Genomic DNA, 24,776 nt, shown 5'->3' on the forward strand with positions numbered 1-24,776 from the left:
TGGGCAACCTGGTTTATGTTTATTATGACTGACTTAAACCCCTCAATCCTGCCTCCACAGAAATCAGTGGTTGCTTTGCTCCTGCTGGAAATAAAATTGGATCCAAAGCAATTCAGTCACAAAGTTTGCTAACAAAAGTAAACACTGTATTCATTAAGTCCCTCAATGCTTAAAGGCAAAGTGGTGTTAGCAAATACTGCACAGCACAGCTTAAAGAACAGTACTATGTACCATCCTAGAGAAACTGTTACTCAGCAAAACCTGAAGCCAGGTGTGAAAAAATCAACTTATGGGACAGCAAATTTTGCTATGTGAGAATTTGCAGAGCTCTGACAGGCCTTTTTCACATTAGTTTCTTAAATCAACCCACTCACTCATGTTCTGCACCACAACTGCACAAATGAAAGGCTGTGGCCTTGCAGGCAGTAGGCTACCAGAGCAGCTAATCTCTAAAACTAGATTCTCCAGGATGGTCTCACTCATCCTGCTGCATTCACTCCTAAGCTCTCTTTTAGCAGAAACTGCCACACTTCTGAATCCAGGACAAAGCCTGAGACAAATGCCATCCGTCAGCTACTTCAGTCCTCAAGTTTATCTTTGTACTTGTCCATAGAATGGGCCCAGCAGATTTCAACTTTAATTCAGATTTCAGTCATTGAACCAGCCTCAGAAAAAGACCACACCTTGTTAGTAGTCTTACTAGTTTAAAATCTTGATTTAAATACCAAACAAAGGAGGGGAAAATAGATGCTGAGACAATGTTTACATCCTTTCAACCACACCCTTGAAATTTCGGCAGCAAATCAGCCAAAGAAAGGGTTTTGCCTCTCATGCATCTCTCTCAATTGGGAAGGAGCAGCCGTAACTACGAGTTTGTGCAGGGCGCGGCTGATGCTAGGAGATGGCTGAATACCTATGACCAAAGGCTGCATGCCTCGCAAGTCAGGACAAAGCAGAGATGCGCTAGGAATTCAGGATTTTCTTATGCCCAGCAGCTCCCTATAGACTGGAGGTAAAACACAAGTCTTATCTCCCACACAAGAAAAAGGAATAGTGTTCAAACCTAGAGTAACACAGCATCAAGAGGCAACTAATAAATAATGATGCCAAAGCCTCTCTGTTTAAGGATCCCCCAAAGCAATCTCAAAGCAAAGAAAGGAAAAGAAAACCTGTGGCATCAGTCAACACATTTCTCAATCCAATGATATAGTAAATGTACCAGCAGGTAAGGCCTCAGTTCTGGAAAGGTGAGGAAGAAGAAGGATGGTGCAAAATGCTTTTGTACATTTAAACATTCTTAGGCTAGAAGAGAGCAGGCAACTTAGAAAACATTCCTTGTAAGCCGTGTGGGATCAGTGCAGTTCTCTGCAATCTTTGCTCCATGCTACAGCTCAGCTTTGCCTGTTTGGGCAGGACTGGCACTGCTGCTGCCTTCCCCGGTGTTACTCTTGTCTGCTGGCTTGAAAGACAACGAAGCAGAGTTTGTGCAGTACCGTTTGCCAGTTGGGCGAGGTCCATCGTCAAAAATATGCCCCAGGTGAGCACCACACTGAAACAAAACACAACAGAGCATCACTGCATCTCTCTGTGCAGTTTGATGGCATTATTGAGGCCGTAGGCAATGACCAGCAGGCACTTCCAAGGAAGCCCACTGATGCCTACTTGGCTCTTCCAAGTGGGATTTACAACCGACATTTACCTGTAAGAGTGACCGGAGATGAACTTCTGAGAATACCATGGGCACCTAAGACTTCAAGGCCAAGTTTCCTCTTTGCTGTCTATTGTGCCACTATATGTATGTTTGGTTGGGTTCTGTTTCTCAGGAGCTGCTTGTCCCTGTAATGACCTCGTGGCAGGAGCTCTGTCAAAAGCACAGCGATGAGGGAGCACTTCCCACATTTTACTTAGTGCTGTAAGGATAGTGGTGTAAGAAGGGGGCAGCTCTGGGGTCTCCTCAGCCCGCAGCCATCTGCTGCACCTCACAATAAGAAAACACATTGTGCCAGGGTAGGTATAGGCTGGATGTTAGGAAGAAGTTCTTCACAGAGAGAGTGATTTCCCATTGGAATGGGCTGCCCAGGGAGGTGGTGGAGGCACCGTCCCTGGGGGTCTTCAAGAAAAGCCTGGATGAGGCACTTAGTGCCATGGTCTAGTTGACTGGTTAGGGCTGGGTGATAGGTTGGACTGGATGGTCTTGGAGGTCTCTTCCAACCTGGTTGATTCTATGACATTCTATGACATTCTATGACATTCTATGACTGAACTTCATGATGATCCTGGCAAGGTCCTAAAGTGGGAAAGACATTCTTTGGATTACACCCACATACTATTTTTCTTTAAACTCTACACAGCCTCTTCTGAGCATCAGGTTCCTTCTGGATGCAGTTTGTCCACTACTCACTTCCTACTACTTTCCGTAGTATATTTAGGATAGGGACAAGTGACTAAAACAGACCTGTAGTGAAGATATGCAAAATATTTCTGGATCAATAATCTTTACCTGGGATTAATTACAAATAAGAATGATGCTGAATTTACTTTCTGTAGGAAGTATGAAACTACAGATGGTCTGTGGACATTTTTGTTCTGTACAAGGCAGCCTCAAGACACTTGCAGAGGGGTGAAGCACCTCTCCTATGGAGACAGACTGAGAGTTGGGGGCTGTTCTGTCTGGAGAGGAGAAGGCTCTGAGGAGACCTTATTGTGGCCTTCCAGTATCTGAAGGAAGCCTACAGAAAAGCTGAGGAGGGACTTTTTAGGGTGTCAGGTAGTGATAGGGCTATGGGGAACAGAGCAAAACTAGAAGTGGGTAGATTCAGATTGGATGTTGAGAAGAAGTTCTTCACCATGAAGGTAGTGAGACATTGGAAGAGGCTGCCCATGAGTTGGTGGAAGCCTCATCCCTGGATGTTTTTAAGGCCAGGATGGATGTGGCTCTGAGCAACGTGACCTAGTGTGAGATGTCCCTGCCCACAGCAGGGGGGTTGGAACTGGATGATCTCTGAGGTCCCTTCCAACACTGACAATTCTGTGATTCTGTAGTCAAGGTGAACACTGCTGCTTCTCTCTGTAAGAAAGGCACAGTCCCTTGCTTTACAGAACATCACAATATTTTTGAGAAGCTGACCCAGTTGATCTTCATTAAAAAAAAATTAGGATTGATATTGCTGTACATTATGTCTGACAACTTCTCTGGATAGTAAGAACTTCTTGTAATTAGTCACTTAAAATCCACAAGTTCATTTTTACAGCCTGCCATGCAAAATAGAAAAATAAAACCTTGCACTGGAGAAATATTTATCTTGAACAGGAAAGTCATGCTGCTCTACCCAAGAGCCTTGGCCTTTGAAGTCAATAGCTGATCTCAGTAAGACCCAAAATGCTGTAACTGAGATCACAGAGCTGCTCGTGGGCTCACAGTCAGACAGCAAAAATTAAAGACTGTAAATTATTCCTAACATTGAACTAATTCATAGCATCCCAAATACAAAGAGGCAACAGTGACTACTCTAAACTGTGAGTGAGTTAGGGATGGCGAATGTGATGTGTTGCCACTGCTCTCCTGCTGTTCTGGTCTTTAGTTCACCAAGGCAGTAGGAAGGCTATCTGCAGAAGCTTTGCATTCAGGTTAAACTCTTTCAATAGACTGAAAGGCTGGGGGAGGCTCTCGTGCCAGCTGGGAGGGACAAAAATTATCCTTGTTTAATGACAGCTGAGTCAATAATCCTCACTGCCCCTGGAAGCAGGGCAGGTAGGCTTGGGAAACCTCAGTGCTCCCAATCGTCAGTCCCACCTATGCAGCTACATCTCAGAACAGGCTCCCTGCTCCCAGAGAGTGGTGCTGAAACAGCCATGGCAATCCAGCAAGGATCTCAACAACGAATAAGGGCATTTCCAGCCTGTGCTATTGTGCTAGTTAGAAGCAAGCTGGAATGTTTTGGTAACAGAACTAGATAACAGGCAGTGAAATGAAAACAATTGATGTCAACTTCTCTCACAGTCTCGCTGAGAGCTCTGGGAAGAAGAAAGACTTTTTCTCCATTTTGTTTTCTTCTTCTGCCTTTGCCTTCAGACCTGGTCACATCTCATTAACCTTGCTCCTACTAACCTTGCTCCCTAACCTCTTGGCTGCACCTCTCTTCTTCCTGAGAACTGGGGTAAGGTTGAGAGGGCCAGGGGGAGGTGTTGGGGTGGTTTGAGAGCCCCTCCTGGGGACTCAGGTTTCTGGGAGGGGAGTTGTGCTTTTGTATTGTTTATCCTTTGTATATTTCTGTATATAATTGTATAGAACTGTATATATTGTAAATAGCTGCTTGTAAATTCTGCTAGCTGTAAATAAATTGCTTCATCTATATTCCCAGAGGCCGTCTGAGTTAGCTGGGGCAAATACAAAGTGGGGGGGGGGCGGGGTAAGAGCCCAAACCATCACAGCTATGGGCAGGACAAGCTCCCAGAGGCAGCAGGAAAAGGCAGGGATGACTTCAGGTTAAGCAGCAGCTCAGCTTTTTAAAGAAAGGGAGACAAACAATCACAAATAAGATAAGAGCAAAGGAAAAATGCAAGGGAAATAGAGAAGACAAAGCTTCAGGTCTTGTTCCTGAAAGACTGCTATCTTGCCACTCTTTGCTTCTTTCACCGCTGCTTATTTTATTTCATTGTGGTACAGACTGAAGTTCTTTTTCAGGCAGTTTGGGCAGAAAATCTCTGCTGTTTCTCAGAGTGGGGTCTCTCACAACGAGGCATTCCACCTGATTATAAAGCTTTTCCATACCTTGGGAAAAAAAATACCTAAAAAAACTTAAATGTCCCAGAGAGAGTATTTTCCTCAGTGCTCAGCATCCTAATTAAATCATCTCATCTCAACTAAGAATGCTTCAAAACCTCCTGGCTAGAAGTGTTAAACAGATCTTTTCCAGATTAACATTTAACCAAAGATAAATCATTCCCTCTCCACTGGATGGAAACAGAACAAGAAAAACTGTAGGGAGAAATGGTCTGCAGGAGTAATAGACGCACATACAGACTACAAAGACAATCTATCAAAAAGCTTTTCCTCAGAAAACCTGAGAAGCTGAGCAAGAGTCTGAGGTAGTCTCACGACACCTTCTTGTGATGGCAGAATCACATCAGGATTGGATTACTGCAAAATTTGTTACCTTTTGAAATTACCCCTCACCAAAGATTTATGTGGCAATTCTCTCTGTAGAGGGCTCTATAATTCATCCGCCCTAAAAATAAATGTAATCCAATCCTTTCTATCACCGTTGAAGAAACTTGGCCCTCAGCTGAGAGTACAAAGGGTGAATTGATTTTACTGTCCTCCCTACACAGAAGAGGTGCTGACCATTTTCCTAGGCTTGTATATACATCTGCAAAGCTTCCCCAAAAGAGAAAAAATCATCTCTTGCAGCCTTGCACATAAATATGCTGTGCAGAATGTCCCCGGGATGGTGGAGCAGGATAAGGCCACCTGTAGTGCACGTTTGGAAGCAGGAAACAGGGAGGTCACTGCTAACTGTCAGCATGCTTGGATCTCCCAAGCCTCCTGGTTCTGATATGCTGCTGGGAGGCACAGAAAGCAGATTACAGTCAGCTGCTGTAGCAAGCTCTGAGCTATCTGCTGGAAAGAGTCCAGTGGAGAGCCACAAGGATGACTGGAGGGACTTGAGCATTTCCCCTACAAAGAGAGACTGAGAAACCTGGGGCTGTGCAGTCTGAGAGGGGATCTGGTCAATGTGTACAAATATCTGAGGAGTGGGTGTCAAGTGGAGGAGGCCAATCTCTTTTCAGTGGTAAGCAGCAATAAGACAAAGAGCGATGGATACAAACTGGAACGTAAAAGGTTTCACCTCAATATGAAGAGAAACTTCTTTACAGTGAGGGTGACAGAGCACTGCAACAGGCTGCCCAGAGAGGTTGTGGAGGCTCCTTCTCTGGAGACTTTCAAAACCCCTCTGGATGCATTTCTGTGTGGACTACCCTAGGGGATCCTGCTTTTGGCAGGGGGGTTGGACTCGATGATCTGCAGAGATCCCTTCCAACCTCTAAGGTTCTGTGATTCTGTGATGTGCAAACTACTGTGAGTACTTCATACTACAGGTGTGATTAATAGCTTGGGAGACCTGAGGTGAAGGGGCTCTCATGTAGGAAAGAGAGAGAAAAAGAGATGCAACCATCTTGACAGTATTCTGCAGATGTGGATGCCCCCTCTCTGGAGATGTTCAAGGCCAGGTTGGACAGGGCCTTGAGCTACCTGTTATAGTGTGTCCTGGAAGGCTAACAGGCCTGTTAGATGTCCTGGTTTGCCCCACCCTTCTGCTGATGAGGGAAGCAAGGGCAGAAGGAAAAACAAAGGCTTGGGCCATCATGTCTCCTCCTAAAGTGACACACAGGTACCCACAGGGTACTTGTTGGTGTCTTGCCCAAATAAGGGTCAGTAAACCCTGCTTTCACTTAATACGGTCAGCTTGGCAAATGCCATTCTGACTGGTGAATCTCTGTGGCCAAAGAGCCATTACACTTGGGCATGTAATACAAATTGAGCTAAGTTGCAACTGCTCTGCCTCAGTGTGTGCTGCTTCTGCCTTGTTGCCTCTGCCTCGTGGAACTGCCTCTGCCCCACTGCTCTTGGACAACGTGTTCTGCTCTGCCTCATTCGTGCTTCAGACCAGCTTAGCCCTGATGTTTTGGGCTTGAACTACCTGGAAACTTAAGTGCCTCAAGTTTCACAGGAGAAGGCATTAAGTGCCTCACAATGTGGCAAGAAGTGCCACCGATGTGGTGCTCTCTGCACATCTGCAAGAGGTCTTGCTTGCACCTCTGCAAGAGGTTCTTCTTCCAAGAGAAATCAGGATCAGGTCAGAGATCCTCTGCCTCAATTTAAGAAGGACATTGAGATGCTTGAGCGTGTCCAGAGAAGGGCGACGAGGCTGGTGAGAGGCCTTGAGCACAGCCCTACGAGGAGAGGCTGAGGGAGCTGGGATTGGTTAGCCTGGAGAAGAGGAGGCTCAGGGCAGACCTCATTGCTGTCTACAACTACCTGAGGGGAGGTTGTGGCCAGGAAGAGGTTGCTCTCTTCTCTCAGGTGGCCAGCACCAGAACAAGAGGACACAGCCTCAGGCTGTGCCAGGGGAAATTTAGGCTGGAGGTGAGGAGAAAGTTCTTCCCTGAGAGAGTCATTGGACACTGGAATGGGCTGCCCGGGGAGGTGGTGGAGTCGCCGTCCCTGGAGCTGTTCAAGGCAGGACTGGACGTGGCACTTGGTGCCATGGTCTGGCCTTGAGCTCTGTGGTAAAGGGTTGGACTTGATGATCTATGAGGAGTCTTCCAACCTTGGTGATACTGTGATACTGTGCCTCTTTCCCAGCACCCTGGGAAGATCTGGAAGCCTCTCAATGGCCAAGCAGTTCCAACACTGCCACAAAGGAGCCATAGACTCTTGAAATTTCTACTCCACCACAGTGAGTAGCACAGACTCTCCCTAGGGCTCCAGGCTGCCTATTTGTAAGTGGAGCAAAGCCATTTTGTGGATACTCTTTTCCAATTTTCCTAAATTACTATATTGCCCATAAGCATCCTCATGAAGATTTTCCCAAATGAATTAGCACCCTAAAATTAACTAATTAATATAGAGTTGTGGGCAGGGCTTTCCAGAAATAAAAATAACTACTTATTTTATAATTCCTGCCTCATTAATTCTCATAATGGAAGGTGTCCCTGTCCATGGCAGGGGAGTTGGAACTAGATGATCTTTAAGGTTCCTTCCAATTTGACCCATTCTATGATTCTATTTGTAATTAACTCCTACCTGTCATTGATCATTGACCTTTTAAATACACCCAGTGTGATAGTTTCCAAAGCACTGCAGAAGTTATTGTAGGACAATCTCATGGATGTCTTTTATTTATATTACTGCAATCTTCCCCTTGCTTTGCTTTCTATAATGGAGAACATTAAAGGAGAGGAGGGTTTATTCTCTCAGGTGAAAGGACTTCTAAAGGAAAAAGTCAACTAATTTTTCATCTGCAAAAGATTAATAAGGTCTTGGGTGTGGGAGAGGGTATTTTCTTCCAGTTCCACCAAGGCCTGCCATATCAATCCCACTTCTTTCCAGACTGCAGTAAAACTGCATTTTTTTGCAGCTGCACGTGTGATTCACATTCCTAGGGCTCCAAGGAGGGGAGGAAATGGTCTTGTTATGGATAAACAATGTGGTGGTATTAACTGTGCTGAGCAGTGGCTGCAAAGATGCTCACCACTCCTCAAGCTATTCTCTGGAGGGACTTCATCATCTATCAAGTTATTATTGCCCCAGGAAGTGGAAGTAGCTGGTAGGAAGCTGCCATCTGATTATATAGCAACCTTGGTTGCATTTTTTCTTCTTAATGCTTGACATTCAGGGTTTGGTTTTGCTTTAATTTTATGGTGTCTGCATGTGACTGCTGCTAATACTGTCAGACTCAGGTCTGCTAACGCTATTTGGTTTGGCAACAGGTAAATGACATTCCCAGATTCCTTGGCCTGACCATAGGCTTTCTTGGGCTTCTCACAGGTGAAAGCAGGAGCTCTGGCCACCTCTTTATGGGTGTCAGCAGATATAGGCTCAGCAGGTTAGCAGTATGCTGATTTTAGCACTATTCAGGCCTACAAAGAGCTGAGGAGAGTGGGTTGCTGATCTGCTTTCCATTGTATTTGAAAATCATGGAAATCTGGTGAAGTTCTCACTGATTGGAAAAGAGGAAACATAACCCACATTCTCAAAAAGGGAGGAAAGGAAAGACCTGGAGAACTATAGGTCTGACTAGAGGCCAGTCTGTCTCACATCCTACCCTGAGCAGATCCTCCTGGAAAGTCTGCTAAGGCACGTGAAAAATGAGAAGGTGACTGGTGGCAGCCAATGTGTTTTTGACAAGGGCATACTGTGCCTGAGAAATCAGTGGCCTTCTATTATGGGGTGACAGCACTGACGGACTGGGGCAAAGCATTTTACACTGTGTCCCGCAACATCCTGGTCTCTGAATTGCAAAGACATGGATTTGGTGGGTGGACCACTCGGTGGGTAAGGAATTGGCTTGATGATCACAATCAAAGAGTGATGGTCAATGGCTAAGTGGAGACAAGTGACTGATGGTGCTCCTCAGAGGTCAATACTGGGACTGGTGCAGTTTAACATCTTTGTGGTGACACAGACAGCAGGATCAAGTGCATCCACAACAAGTTTGCTGATGACACCATGCTATGTGGTGTGGTCAACATGCTGGAGGGAAGTTATGCCATCCAGAGAGACCGTGACAGGCTTGAGAAGTGGGACAATGTGAAACGCAAAGAGTTCAAGAAAGCCAAGTGCAAGGTCTTGTACCTGGGTCAGGGCAATCCCAAGCACAAATACAGGCTAGGCAGAAAATGGATAGAGAGCAATCCTGAGGGGAATGACTTGGGTGTGCTGGTTGATGAGAAGTTCAACATGAGCCAGCAATGTGTGCTTGCAGCCCAGAAAATCAACCTTGTCTTGGGCTGCACCAAAAGCAGCACAGCTGAAAGACTGAAGGAGGCAATTCCCCACCTCTACTCTGCAGAGACCTCACCTGGAGTGCTGCGTCCAAGTTCTGGAGCATCCAACACAATAAGGCCATGAAACTGTTAAAGGGGGTCCAGAGGAGGGCCACAAAGATGATCAGGGGGCTGGAGCACTTCCTCTATGAAAACAGGCTGAGAAACTTGGGTTGTTCAGCCTGAAGAAAAGAAGGCCCTGGGAAGACCTTAGAGCACCAATCCAGTATTTGAAAGAGGCCTAGATGATAGCTGGAGAGAGACCTTTTACAAAGGCATGCAGTGGTAAGATGAGGGGTTACAGCTTCAAACTGGAAGATGCTAGATTGAGATTAGACACTGGGAAGAAATTCTTCATCACAAGGGTGGTGAGGCACTAGGACAGGTTGCTTAGAGGAGCTGTAGAGGCTTCAACCCTGGAAGCGTTCAGAGCCAGGCTGTATGGGGCCTTCAGTAGCATAGCCTAGTAGAAGATGTCCCTGACCATGGCAGGGGGATTGGAACTAGATGATCTTTAAGGTCCCTTCCAATCCAAATCATTCTACAACTATGACTCCAGGATTTTTGATTATGCAAGTAATCACTGGTGAAGCATGAGATTCCTAGTCTGCAGTTCCATTGCTGCTTTGCTAGGGAATTTAGGGAACTGGATGCTCCCAAAGAGTGTTAATTGGATCTTCTAAAGCATATCAGTGATGTACAAACTACAGAATTGTGCAGTATATGTTGCATACTATCAGACATTCTGATTTGGCCATTAACACCTCTACCCAGGCTGAAGCAAACAGATTCCCCACAAACACAATTTTGCCTCTTTTTCAGACTCTTGATTCACTCTGAGCATTTCTATCTAAAGATTGACTAGCAAGGATGTTGATGATCATGGACAAAATCAGTTATCCCTCCACTACTGTCTGGAAAGAGAACAGCAAATTATGGCTGCCCAAATGAAGCTGTTGCTTCTCTCAGGAGGAGTTGGAGTACGTGGAGCTAGAGGGCTGCAAGTTGCTGTGTACATGTGCTGAACACCAATGGATCAGCCTCTCCCTTTGCTAAGTGACAATTATGCCACTCCCTTCACCAGGAGGAGAGGAGCACAAAAGATGAGAGAAAACAAAACAACCCAGGTAATGGAAAATTTGGGCACGTTATGAACCAAGATGACTTCATCAGCACCTTATCAGCAGATGAGATTGTTTGGGGCAGCCACTAGGCCTGTGCTGGGAATGAGTGTTGGGCATGAGTTAGCACGGCTGCACAGTAATGCACACTGATGGAATCAGCACACAGGCACTTGCTCCACTGCCTTTGACTAACCTCACAACTGCTCATGTGTGGAATCAGTTGGCTAGGCTCAGGCTCAGGAGCTCCTTTGAAGAGACTCTCCTCAGGAAGGGCTTTGTAGACTCAGCACTGAATCCAACCATTTACATCTGCTCTGTTAAATCTCACAGAGACAGCGACGTGCATTCCAACGAGTCCTTTGTGCCTTCAGCTCCTTCCACCCAGCTGTTATACCTACGACCCATTGTGCTCTCTCACAATGATTACTATTTAATGGAACCAAAAGGTTTACAAATCTTAGGGAAAGTACAGCACGCTGTAATGATTTTTGCAGCCTTTGTCATTGGAATGGTCTCTGTGTGCTATAAACTAACCTGACTGCAGGATATTTCGATCCGATGCATCCCATAGGAGAAATCATCATTGAAGGTAACTACATCGGGACTGATCACATCATAGAAGGAAGGCCAACCTGAAAAGGGAGAATGAGATAAGTAAGGAAAGAAGGCATCTTTGGGGCAGATGGCATTGTAAAAAGCAAGACACTCTGAAAAATGTCAATCTCACTCCAGAGCCTGAAAAGAACCGAAATGGAGAATTTGGATCATAACTCTCTTAGATACTTAGGAAAATTTCCCTCCATAAACACAAAGTTGTTTGCAGGCAAGGACTAAACTGCCACTATCTGCACATCTTCTATCTCAACAGAGCTTCCTGCACTCTGCCACAAGCAGCAGTAGCACTTTAGCTCAGGCATTGAAGGTGGTTGCCCAGTTAAGCTAGACTCAGTCTCATCATCATTTTAAAGAAACACCAATTCCACCCTGGACACAAGCAATGAGATCTCAAGGAACACAAATGGTTTTGCTTTTTCAGTGTAAAAGGATGTGATGGTTAGGGTGTTACTCACCCCCCCACACACACACCTAAGAAAAACCTCTAAGCCACCTCTCAAAAACCTGTCATCATATGACACTGGATTCCCACATAAGAACCTGATAAGAACTATGTAAGGCTTAAAGGTCTTGTCAACATCTACCAATGCCCACCTGAAATCCCACCTTCTCCTCTGCTCTCTCATTCAATCTCTCATCAAATATAACATGCACAGGCTGCTCTTGTCATCTGTATATTGCACATATGCCCACATATACACTACCTCCTTGATTATTCTTCCTCTATCTGTTAAGCATTTGCTATTGAGGACTTGCAATAACCTATTAAGAGGAACCTTGGAGTGCTGGTTCGCAACTGGCTGGACATGAGCCAGCAGTGTGCCCAGGTGACACAGAAGGCCAATGGCATCTTGGCCTGTATCAGGAATAGTGTGGCCAGCAGCACTAGGGATGTAATCCTGCCCCTGTACTGGTACTGGTGAGGCCTCACCTCCAGCACTGTGTGCAGCTCTGGGCCACTAACTGCAAGAGAGATACTGACCTGCTGGAGCAGGTCCAGAGGAGAGTGACAAGACTGGGGATGGGATGGAGCAGAGTAAGGGATGGACGGAGAGGCTGATGAGGAGAGGCTGAGGGAGCTGGGGTTGCTTGGCCTGGAGGAGACTCAGGAAGGATCTTATCACATTCCACAACTACCTGATGGGAAGGTGTAGTAAGGTGAGAGTAAGGCTCTTCTCCCAGGCAACTTGTGGCAAGATGAGAGGACATGGCCTGAAGCTGTGCCAGGGGAGGTTTAGGTTGGATGTTAGGAAGCACTTCCTGATGGAAAGGAGAATTAGACACTGGAATGGACTGCCCAGGGAAGTGGTGGATTTGCTGTCCCTAGAAGTGTTTAAGGCAAGCTTGGATGTGGCACTTAGTGACATGGTCTGGTCAATGTGGTAGTCTTAGGTCATAGGCTGGACTTGATGATCTCAGAGGTCTATTCCAGCCTTACTAATTCTGTGGTTCTGTGATTAAGAAATGCTGCAGCAACTGTGAATCACTGCACACAGATGCACAAAGGATGTATACAACTTCCCATATTTCCCATAAGCAAAGTGAGTAAAATTTCCTGTACACTCAAATGAGGCATGGAGCTCCTCCAGTTTTCTGAAAATGAGTAAAGGAAGTGTACAAACTGGAGAAAAAAATATATGTCTTAAGCTCTATCTTGAACTATTAAATAGAGAAGAGCTCCTATAAGGAGACAAGCATAACAGGAATAGATTGGGTAAGAAAGAAATGCTCAGAAATGCATTAATCTTTCTTTTGGCAACAACCATATGGTAGCATACCAAAGCTTACAACCTGAAGGCATTGCAAGTCCCAAGTCCTATACTCCCAAGGTACCCACAAATGTTTCCACCCCAGAACTTAACGCAGAAGCAGAGTAATTTTGTTCCCCAAAACACTGCAAAAGGAAGAGTTACAGCCAGCACACAAACTGAGGAGTAAGAGCTCTGAAAAGGCAGCAACCCCAAACAGTGCAATGACAACTGTAAAAAAGGGCATTTTATAAACTGTTCCCCACATGTACAATATCCCTGCCAAGCAACTACCTTTACAAACACAAAAGGAATAAACAAATGACAAGTTTTACAAAAGAGGTTACTCTGTTGACAGAAATATTTATGGCTCCTGATCAGTGGCTCCTTTCCAACACCATTTGTCATCTTAGCTTGGCCTCTGCCTTACAAACATTGTAGCCTTACAGAGAGGTGGTCTGAATATTTTTAATGAAGCCTTTTTTAGATTTTATTAATTCAGTAATTTTGCAAACCAGACCTATCAGTTTGTCCTTGTGTGATGGCAGAGAAGTTCCAAAGAGGAAGGTGTCTGGAGCAACCAATCATCTGATAGCCTTTGGAGGATGAACACTTCAGTGCTGCAGAAGCTCTCAAAGGCAACTCTGCCTCCTCCATGACAACAATACAGGGGAAGCTACACAGAGTTTGAAGAAATCTTTGCCTTGCTGAGGAAATTATCTTGTGAGAAACATTTGGAGGAGATGTGTTTATGTCAGCTTTGACATTAGAGAATCATAGAATCAATCAGGGTTGGAAGGGACCACAAGGATTATCTAGTTGCAACCCCCCTGCCATGGGCAGGGACATCCTACCCTAGATCAGGCTGCCCAGAGCTTCATCCAGCCTGACCTTAAACACCTCCAGGGATGAGGCCTCAACCACCTCCCTGGGCAATCCATTCCAGGCTCTCACCACTCTCATGGTGAAGAACTTTCTCCTCACATCCAGCCCGAACCTACCCATCTCCAGCTTTGCTCCATTCCCCCTAGTCCTGTCACTACCTGATATCCTGAAAAGTCCTTCCATTAAAGAAAGACTGACCAACCATCCCTCTCTCCATCCATCCATCCATCCATCCATCCATCCATCCATCCATCCATCCATCCTTTCTGCAGACTTTTCCTTTTGGTCTACCCATTCACCACAAAAACTATTGCTTTGGGTGAACTCCATGGACTTGTTAAAAATCACAGAATCACAGATTGTCAGGAGCTGGAAGGGACCTTGAAAGATCATCCAGTCCAACCTTCCTGACAGAGCTGGATCACCCAGAGCAGATCACATTGGAACACACCCAGGTGGGTCCGGAATATCTCTAGAGAGGGAGACTCCACAACCCCTGTAAGCAGCCTGTAATCTGAACCCTCTATCAACAGGCAAGCTTCCCCTAAAGTAGTCTTGGTACCCAACTGGAGTGACTTCAGTTTAGGCTGTCAATCCGAGCTCTACATGACAAAGGCAACAAAGGCTCCACCGTTGCCACATTGTCCCAAGACTTGGACTGAGAAATAGACTGCGCCTCTACAGCGTGGACTTCAAACTCTCTCTCATCCAAACTATCTTCTCTTGAGTGACATGGCAGGCCTGGCACCAGTATTACTGTGACAAACTAGTAACTTGATGAGGGTTGACTGGACTGAACAAACCCTGCAACAGAACAGGGCACACTGTCACTCTGTTGACCTTGAGAGGAAGACAAGTGAACTGCTTATTGAGTTGATGAGTTAAATTCACCAAGAAAACCCATGTCCCTCTTCTGTCTCATTTCCTCTCTCCTCAGATGAAGTAGAAACCTATTTGCCAGCTTGCTAAGCCTTCTGTGGCCACTTTCTATACTTCAAAATCTGCCAGAAATAAGCTGTAGAAGTAGTCTGCTTGCCTGCACATTGGCCAACTCGCAGTGAAAGGGAAAGCCAACCAGACCCCTGTGTCCTCTTCACATGTTCTTTCTGCCTTCATAAGTGGTAAATGACCCAGCAATGGCCTTCACTTCACAAGCCCCAGGCTATTTTTGATGCCGTTTCACCGGATGCTGATGCTGCTCCTCCACTCCTGTCCTACTGAGCATCCGCCTCCTTCCTGCTGTAAGGCTGAATAATGGTTGAGATGCTCTACATTTTAGACTGCTGTTAGCTGTGCATTAAAGCTTCAGCCTGCCTTTGAAGGCTATCCTGTACTTGCAAAGGGCACACTTCTGCAAAAACTGGAGGGAGATGATAATTTTCTATCTCTTTGCTGAACTGAGAGATAGAAACAGGAACCTTTAGTAATGCTGAGACTGAGCACTGGAGGACTCTAGTTCTGAGACTCAATCCTCCCTGGGTGATGGCTTTTTGTCAGGCCACATCCGATGGGCAGCAGGAGTGGAGCTGCTGTCTTTTGAAGGATGGTAAAGCATAACAGCTAGGCAGAAATAGCTGCTGGAGGAAAGGGGCAAAGGGTAATTGCAGGAGACAATATGGGGGTGGGGGGAGTCTCCCAGCTGAGTGAACAACTTCAAATGTCATTTACACTTGTGTGCAGCTAGGATTTGTGAATACATTTGTCCTTGTGTGTAAAATTTAGTTTGAGGGAGAGTATGACACATTAACAATCAGCGATTTTTATCATGTCACAGACACTCAAAGTGGGCTCATTCTTATCTTCACAATCATTCTGCATCACACTGGTAAACTAAACAGGCTTTAGAATAAGAGGCTGTTGTGCTCATGCTCACTCTGATGACTTTTTTACATGGCAGTCAGCCTACTACCTCCTAAGTGGCATAGTTTCTGGTACCTTAATAAGGCAGCCATGGAGATTAATAGTTTTTCATATATATAGCAAGTATCCTTTCCTGGATCTAAAAATACACTAAATAAAGCCATGAAACTTTCTTCTTGCAAGTACGTAAGGGGAAACCATGTGTAAACCGAACACTATTAACAGATCTTTCCCACTCCATCCTGCATGAGCAATAGAAAGGCTCTTAAGCTGCTGGGCATCACTCATACTGACTCATGTCCTATCCTTCCTCATCCTTGGACATCCCCCAAATATCCTGTTAAGGCTGCATGGCATTTCTAAAATTCACCCCACATTCCCTCACCAAAACTGAACCTTTTGTTCTTCATAATGGTCTCTATTATGGCAAAGAGGAGACAAATAATGCTTTCTTCAGAGCAGAGACAACCTGGTACTGCCCTGGGCAGCAATGCTGAAGAACACAGGGGAAGAGAAATGCTGGTTTTGATACCCCGTGCTGGGCACTGCTTTTGCAGCCCTGAACACAGGGCTTCAAATAACTGAAAAGAGGCATCTTCTTTCTCACTTTCAGACCTCCTGTTCTAGGTACACGATTGAACCAGTATTACTAAACAATCACCTAAGGAGAGCACAAGGTAGGTATCACAACAATACAGGCAGCCAGTACAGAGCAGACCCAAACCACTGGCAAACTGAAGACTTAGTGTCCTTAAACTGAGACGTCGAAGTCGGTGCCATGCCTGAATAAGGCAGCAACAGCAAACCATGTGCCTACAGTCCAGTGTCCTTTGTGCATTGCTGGTAGAGATACAAAATGCCAGCAGGAGCTGATTGTTTTGTTCACATGAACCCAGGAAATTCTAAAGCGCCTTGTCTCATGGGCTACTCTAGGATTCTTTCCTAGGGCAATGCTGACCTTATGCAAAAAAACCAAACTGAAACAAAGAAAGAGAGACATTTTGTTCCCATAAACTTTTGGAAAGCAGTCCAGCTGTTGACTGATTGATCAGGTTTAGAAGCATATCAAGCCTCCTTCCAGTTTTGCAAGTTTGCACACATTTTGTACTGGTTAGGTCTCCAACTTCCTAATAAACGGATGCAAGCACTTAGACATCTAACCGTTAAAATATGAGCCTGTAATTATTTGCAGAAGCAAAACGGCAGGCTGCTTTTGAAAGTCAGCCCTGCTGGGATGTGCTCTCCCCTCTCCTGAACTAATACTCCTTCGGACTTCTTTCTTTTTGAATAGCACAACTGCAGTCCCAGAGCACCTAATGCTCCCAGCATTATTCCCGTTTCATCCACCTGCTGACGAGAGACCTCCACAGTTTTTCAATAACAGCGACGTCTGTGGTTATGGCTTTCATTTTAGATCCCAAAGAGATTAAGCTGAACCTGCATTTTATCATTCTTTGCTGTAAATATTCCAAGCATTTACCCCAGTGAGTTATTTACAGATGGAGAAGCAGGGGGAGATGGAAGATGTTAGAAGTACCAAACGGCACCAGATGGAGAAGAGGACCTTGACCTGAGAAATGCCTTGTTTCTCTGATGTGCTGTATTTTTAGAACTCTGATTCTCTTTTAACCTAATACGGATTAATGAAAACCCAAAGGCTTTTTAAGGTAGAGTCTCATCATTTATCTTCACTAAGAAGCTATGTCTGTGTAAAAACATGCAGTGTATAGGATTTAAACAAAACAAAAAAAAAAAAAAAAGGCAATAAAGCTTCTGCTTTGAAACTGCTGTAAAGCTGAAGGGCCTTCACTTCTTCCTTTCTCACAGGTTTATTGAAACAGAACCTGAAAAACACAGGCATCCACAGCTGCAACTTCTCACATGCAAGTTTAATGTTGAACTACAAAATGACATATTGCCATTATGAAGAATGCCTGTGCAGATATAGGGCTTTTTGGGGCCAGCATGCTGCTTTCTTTTTCATAATACCCCCACGATGATGAATGCACAATGAATATTCTGACTTATAAATATTTTACCATTCCTGCTTTCAGAAGAAGGTTCATCTAACTTATCCAAATGTAGCTAGAAAAACAGTCAGTCATAGTAAAATTCTTGTTCCCTAGCAAGTCACAGAATCACAGAATAGACCTCTGACATCATTAGGTCCAGCCTATGACATAACACCACCACATCAACCAGACTATGTCACTAAGTGCCACATCCAACCTTGCTTTAAACACCTCCAGAGACAGCAAATCCACCACTCCCCTGGGCAGTCCATGCCAGTGTCTAATTCTCCTTTCCATCAGGAAGTGCTTCCTAACATCCAACCTAAACCTCCCCTGGCACAGCTTCAGGCCATGTCCTCTCATCTTGTCACAAGTTGCCTGTGAGAAGAGCCTGACCCCCACCTTACTACACCTTCCCATCAGGTAGCTGTAGAATGTGCTGGGGTCCCCCCTGAGTCTTCTCTTCCCCAGGCTAACCAAGCCCAGCTCCCTCAGCCTCTCCTCATCAGACCTTCCCTCTAGTCCCTTCACCAACCTTGTCACTGATGTATTCCACTGGAAAGAAAAGAGTTGGTCCTTTCCAGCACCATCCTGACATAAGAAGGGTGACACAGTACTGGTTATCAGCAGAAGATGCAGCGCATCAGAGTGGCTGCTAGAATGGGGGAGCAAAGACACACTGAAGCTTCATCTTGGAAGGAAGAGTGAAGTGGAGGCTTATCTCTAACACACTACCTGTTCCTAAGAATGAAGCTGGGCTATCACAGCACATAGATACACTCTGATAGAACACTGTGGGAAGGAGTTCAACAAAACAGTTGGCCTTCCAATAGCAGCTTTTAGGAGACAATCCTCACCTATTTGTTTTGTTGGGTTTTTTTAATGGTTCTCACTTGGGAAATAAAGCAGTGAAAGCCATAAACAAAGATGGCATTTGTTTTATTCCACCACAGCACTCTGATTATCCAAACAACTTCCTATGAAACAGCATATGTAATCCAGACTTATTTCTTTGTTAGCAGGAGGAGGCTAAATTTTAAGTGATTGCTAAGGGAGATCTGAAACTCCACATCTACAATGTCGTTCAGTGTCTGAATTTTCAGGACAAGTGTGCTTCTGATGTTTCTCAAGAAATAAAAGCATGAAGTCTGCTCTCCTTAGTAATGACTAACTGTATCACAACATTGCTATCGCTGTAGCTGCTTCCTTAGTCTTCTCACTGTGCTCTGAAATACTGCTAATTACAAGCCAGTTGTTTTAGAGCCTTCTACTACAACACTCCTGATATCTCCCATGTCTGGGCTGCTGCTAAAATCAACAGGTGGGCAGGAGTTAGGATCTTCCTCAAGTCTTCTTACAAAGATTGAGTTACTAATGGTTTCTTTCTTGGTTCAGGTTCAACAAAACTACTGAACCTAACTCGATTCCTCCCAAAGGATGGGTTTCTCCCTTCATCTGAACAGTGTCTCTTGTTACTTTAAATCACAGCTAATGCTTTTTTAAAACACATCTCACACATAAATCAGCTGTAGATCTTGGGCATCAAAGGAACCAAACAGAATTGTGTGAAGCAGTGTAACCCTCAGCTGTATTTTTTAAATGCCATCAAGAAACGTCTCAAGTAATCTTCAGAATTTACTGTTGACCTCATAACCTCAGCCCAAAGCACTCAACTTTGAAGAAATGTTTTTGTTTTCCTTCCAAAATTTACAGATTGCAAAACATCTTGCAATTGGTAAACCTGTGAATTACCTGTGCCATCCACTGAAAGCTTTCATATAGGATGAGTAAAACAAGTGAGCTGGAAGCCTTACAATGGAAGTGATTTGACCAAGCACCGTCCCTTGAGGTATCACAGTACCACAGTATCATCAGGGTTGGAAGAGACCTCACAGATCATCAAGTCCAACCCTTTACCACAGAGCTCAAGGCTAGACCATGGCACCAAGTGCCACGTCCAATCCTGCCTTGAACAGCCCCAGGGACGGCGACTCCACCACCTCCCCGGGCAGCCCATTCCAGTGTCCAATGACTCTCTCAGGGAAGAACTTTCTCCTCACCTCCAGCCTAAATTTCCCCTGGAGCAGCCTGAGGCTGTGTCCTCTCGTTCTGGTGCTGGTCACCTGAGAGAAGAGAGCAACCTCCTTCTGGCCACAACCACCCCTCAGGTAGTTGAAGACAACCAAGTTGATTCTATGATTCTATGATTTTATGATTCAGGATGCATGTGCACACAGCCTTCCACACACTCACTTTCCTCTTCTGGAGACTATGGAAATGTTAGTTTGCATTTCAAACCATGCTCACCGTCTGGTTTGCTTTCTGATACAGTTTCTAAAGCAAAGCACACCCTCTCTCCAAATGCTCTATTTCCTTCCAAGAAGGATTTCAAAGGAAGACTTTTCACAGCCATGCTATGTAGCTGGTCACATAGTCCGAGGAAAAAAAGAAGCAAGCTACTTAAAAACAACGTCGTGAGGAGCAGTCCTCCTTTAATGCTCTGCTGAGGAGAGCCCAGCTTGCCTCTGGAGACTCTCAAAGACTAAGCAAGTGCTAACATGGTTGCTCTGCAAATCAGCTCAGCACAAGTCCCTTTATCATTCTGGTGCCTGTGGGGTTCCTTACGTGACCACATAGAATCACAGAATCAACCAGGTTGGAAGAGACCTCCAAGATCATCCAGGCCAACCTAGCACCCAGCCCTAGCCAGTCAACTAGACCATGGCACTAAGTGCCTCATCCAGGCTTTGCTTCAACACTTCCAGGGACGGTGACTCCACCACCTCCCTGGGCAGCCCATTCCAATGCCAATCACTCTCTCTGTGAAGAACTTCCTCCTAACATCCAGCCTAGACCTCCCCCGGCACAACTTGAGACTGTGTCCCCTTGTTCTATTGCTTTGATTTCTTCCTTTTCTTCTGGATTATCCTTCTGTAATTATTTTTCTTCACTTGAAAAAAATAAATAAACAAAGCAAATGTACAAACTTCTCATGACATGTCATTATTTTTCAATCTAAGCTAAAAGCATTTGTAATTGGGTACAGTACAAATGGTCACAGTGGAAGGCAATTATTACATGTTTTTGCAGACACACTCATTTCAGGGTCTTGTTTTCTTTTATACTATTTTAGGTAAAGAAACATGTGAAAAGAAGTAATTGTCTTGGAGAAGAAACGTGATGTAATAAGCAGGAGGAGAAACATCGTGCTGGAACGTGTCCAGAGAAAGGCTGATCAGAGGGCTGGAGCACCTCTACTATGGAGACAGACTGAGAGAGTTGGGATTGTCCAGTCTAGAGAAGAGAAGGCTCTGAGGAGACCTTATTGTGACCTTCCAATATCTGAAAGGGGCCTAGAAGAAAGCTGGTGAGGGACTTTTTTAGGGTGTCAGGTAGTAATAGGACTAGGCGGAATGGATCCAAGCTAGAGGATGGAAGACTTTGATCAGATGCTAGGAAGAAGTTCTTCAGGATAAGGGTTGTGAGACACTGAAACAGGCTGCCCAGAGAGGTGGTGGAAGCCCCAGCTGTTGGAATTTTAAAGGCCAGGCTGGATATGGTTCTGGGCAACCTTATCTAGTGTGAGGGGTCCCTGTCCATGGCAAGGGGGTTGGAACTAGATAATCCTTGAGATCCCTTCCAACCCTGACAATTCCATGACTCTGTGATTTAGAGAGAATCAGCAAAAGGAAGTGAGTCAATGTGCAGGAGAAAACTGGAGACAGACAAGAGACTAGGACTGGCTATGCTGTCCTCTAATAGATGCATTCAAGTATCTCAAGGGAAAAATCTCTGCACCCACGGGGATCAGCCTCCATCACAGCAGCAGGTCAGCTGCAGCTGCAATTCACATTGTCACCTACGGACACTTCGGATATTCTCTTCTGTAACACTGACCGCTGCTTCATGTTTGCATCTCCCCGCGCCACCTCCTTCGGGCCATTCCCGTGTCGCACTGACCAGAAGGCACAGACCTCCAGGCTCAAGTGCTTGGGGCGCAGCCTGTGCTCAGGGTGGCCTGTACAGCTTGCAGCACAGGGACAGCTGCCTCGGCGCGGCAAGCCCGACGTGCGCGCTGCCGCCGGGCGTGCGGGCTGCCGTCGGACACGCCGGTTGCTCCGACCGAGCCTCGGAACATCGGCTGCGGGCATCTCCCTGATGAAAACCCTACGGGAACGAGGGAGAGGAAGCGGCGGAAGAAAGCCCCTGCAAGCCACAGCGTCTGAGGGAGGAGAGGATGCCTAACGACCCTGCCGTTCCCCCCTCCCGCTGCCTCCTCAAGGGCTGTTTGTGCAGAGGGTCACGAAAGGGGGACGGAGCTCCTCCCGGCCCGCAGGGCAGCCCCGGGTGTTCGTGAGCGGCAGCGGCTGCCCGCGGCTAGGGGCAGCCCGGAGAGCCCGGCGGCTCGGGCGGCAGCGCATTGCCGGGGGCTTGTCTCCACCTGCTGATTTCAGAAGCAAATGTACCTCGGGAAAGCAACCTCACCCATTAATACCCGCGCCCGGCGTTTGAAAGCTGCGCTTCGGAGCACCCCTCTAGGAACCCCCAGCCAGAGTCAAACACCGTAGCCTGCGAGAGGGCAAAAGCCACTAAAACCAGAACGGGGTTTTTTCTGCCTTTTTCACCCAGACTTTGGGAAAACAACCAGGGTGCCATCCTGTCGTCTGCTTCTTCCTCTTCAAAGGCACTCAAAGGTACCACCAAACTGTGATGCCCAAGGGCAGCTAAGCGCCGTCGTTTCCCAGTGAAGGCAGTGGAAGCTCTTGTGTAAGCAGGCAAGTTGGTGCACTACAATCACTCGATACATTTCTGGAGCTCGCATGTCAAACAGCATCACCTTCAACTCACTGAACCCTTCCAAGAAGCACGCACCAGGGCTCCAGCCTAACCTGGCACTAACCCTCCTCAGAAAGGACTCCAAAAAGGCAGGGAAGGGATATACAAAGGCATTTCTCATCAGCTGCTAAATGGTCCAATATACTCGTAACCTTAGCTTCTCTGCTTTATAGCAACTGATTGATGAAAACCTGATGGGAGAGGCCTGCAGGCTGCACTCTGAGCCACCAGGGTGCATTTTGAGAACTGGACCAAGATACTCTGAAGTGGATACCTGGAAAAGGCATGGGCAGCAAGGAAATAACTGTAGAGAAGGGAGGAGTTGAAAAAAGATTAGATTTTTTTTCTGATTTACATTTTAAGAGGTGAAGTGTTGGCATTGATTGGTTTTCCTGAAAAGCAGGAAGCAGGCTCTGATCTGGCTCCTCAGATGCTATTTGCAGACCTCAAAAGCAGAGTCATTTAGAAAGCAACTTCAAGAAGTCCAGCTAAAACTACAAAGACATAAAATTCCAGTCAGACACAGGAAATTCTCAGGGGAATGCAAGAATTCTATGAGTCAGAAGATAAAAATCCCTCTGAATACCTAACTGAACTAATCTAATGAAGTAGTCACCAGGAAAGGAGTGTGATGAATCCACATGTCAGGAAGGAAAAATTTAAACAAACAGGAAATGGAACAACCTGAAGCTGTTTTCATTTTTACTCCCCGTGTCCTGCTCCTTTTTTCTTTAAAGATGCAAACCAAATTGGCAGCTGCTGAAGCTGCCATGTGGGTCTGAGGGGACTATTTCATTTCAGATGAAGTCTCACTTTAAAAGAAATTAATTGCCTGTCTTCCTTTTAAAAGGCTGGGAAGTCTTTTGTTTATGATTCATTATTTGCACTATTATAGACCCCGCAGGGCACAATGCAATGAAGCCCCTAAATGCTGCAAAGGAGTGCAGGGAATCACTGGTGTAAAGCTTGTAACAGCAAGTTTAGCTTCCTCCCTGGCAAGCAGAAGTGAGGCTAAATGCCTGTTAGATATTTTACCCATGCTAGTAGCTGGAGGATTCAAACCTAAATGATAGCTGGCCCTGCCCAGATTCACATTAAGGTGCGTGCTCAGTTTCTGACATAAAAGAAGCTGTCAGAGAGGTTTGCAGAGAAATCCTCACCCCAAAGGGCCTTGACTTCTGAGGTAGAGGATTTCAAGACCACCTGTGTGAAACAGCATTACACAGAATGTTGCCTCCTCTCCACTATGGAGCCACGCATTGCCCAGCCTCCAAAAACGAGGGGGTTAAGTATGTATATTCATCCTGGATACCTTTTGTAAGGAGTTAGGAGCTGTTTCTGTTTATAATATTTTAATTGAATTTCTCCCATCTCAGAAATAAATTTTAGCAAGCTACATTTTGCAGAGATGATGTTATTATTCCTGAAGCTACAAAGATTACTTCTACTCTCACAGTGTGGCCTCTAGATGAAAATTGTTTGCATCCAACCCTTCTGTTACTTCATCTTGAAGTAAATCATTAGGGAAGTCAGATTTTGTTTGTTTATTTGTTTCAATGAGTTTTGTGATTTCAAATGTCTTCATTCCAGAAAGTAAAAAAGGGGGAAAAAATAAAAGAGAAAGGAAAATTCTCTTTAAACAATCTTCCCTCCAAGACTGGTCTTGGGAAAGTTAAAATGTTGGTAGGAAGAGCCAACACTGAAGGATTAAAAAGTGATGTTGCTATGAATGCTTGGATGCCTCAAGTCATCCCTGTGGCAAATTTTCTGACATCTCCTCCTTAAAACCCCAAAAGCCCAGCAGTGTGCCCAGGTGGCACAGAAGGCCAATGGCATCTTGGTCTGAGCAGGAATAGTGTGGCCAGCAGCACTAGGGCTGTCATTCTGCCCCTGTACTGGCACTGGTGAGCATTGTGTGCAGCTCTGGGCCACTCGCTGCAAGGGAGATATTGAGGTGCTGGAGCGGGTCCAGAGGAGAGCAAAGAGACTGGGGAAGGGACTGGAGGGTAAGTCTGATGAGGAGAGAATGAGGAAGCTGGGGATGGTTAGCCTGGAGGAGACTCAGGGGGACCTTATTACACTCTACAGCTACCTGAAAGTAAGGTGTAGTAAGGTGGGGGTCAGGCTCTCCTCCCAGGCAACCTGTG

At 45.7% G+C, this 24,776-nt stretch overlaps 1 protein-coding gene across 1 annotated transcript in view; it reads right to left on the reverse strand.

The window, feature by feature from the left end:
• Nucleotides 1–630: 630 nt before the first annotated feature.
• Nucleotides 631–24,776, reverse strand: part of MSRB3 (methionine sulfoxide reductase B3) — a 95,018-nt gene continuing 70,872 nt past the window's right edge. Inside the window, 2 exon segments of the mRNA XM_064142879.1 lie at nucleotides 631–1,549; nucleotides 11,208–11,305. Coding sequence (XP_063998949.1) covers nucleotides 1,385–1,549; nucleotides 11,208–11,305 — 263 coding nt within the window. The 3' untranslated portion in view covers nucleotides 631–1,384.

This window comes from Pogoniulus pusillus, chromosome 4 (genome assembly GCF_015220805.1).
Source record: "Pogoniulus pusillus isolate bPogPus1 chromosome 4, bPogPus1.pri, whole genome shotgun sequence".
Classification (NCBI taxonomy): domain Eukaryota; kingdom Metazoa; phylum Chordata; class Aves; order Piciformes; family Lybiidae; genus Pogoniulus; species Pogoniulus pusillus.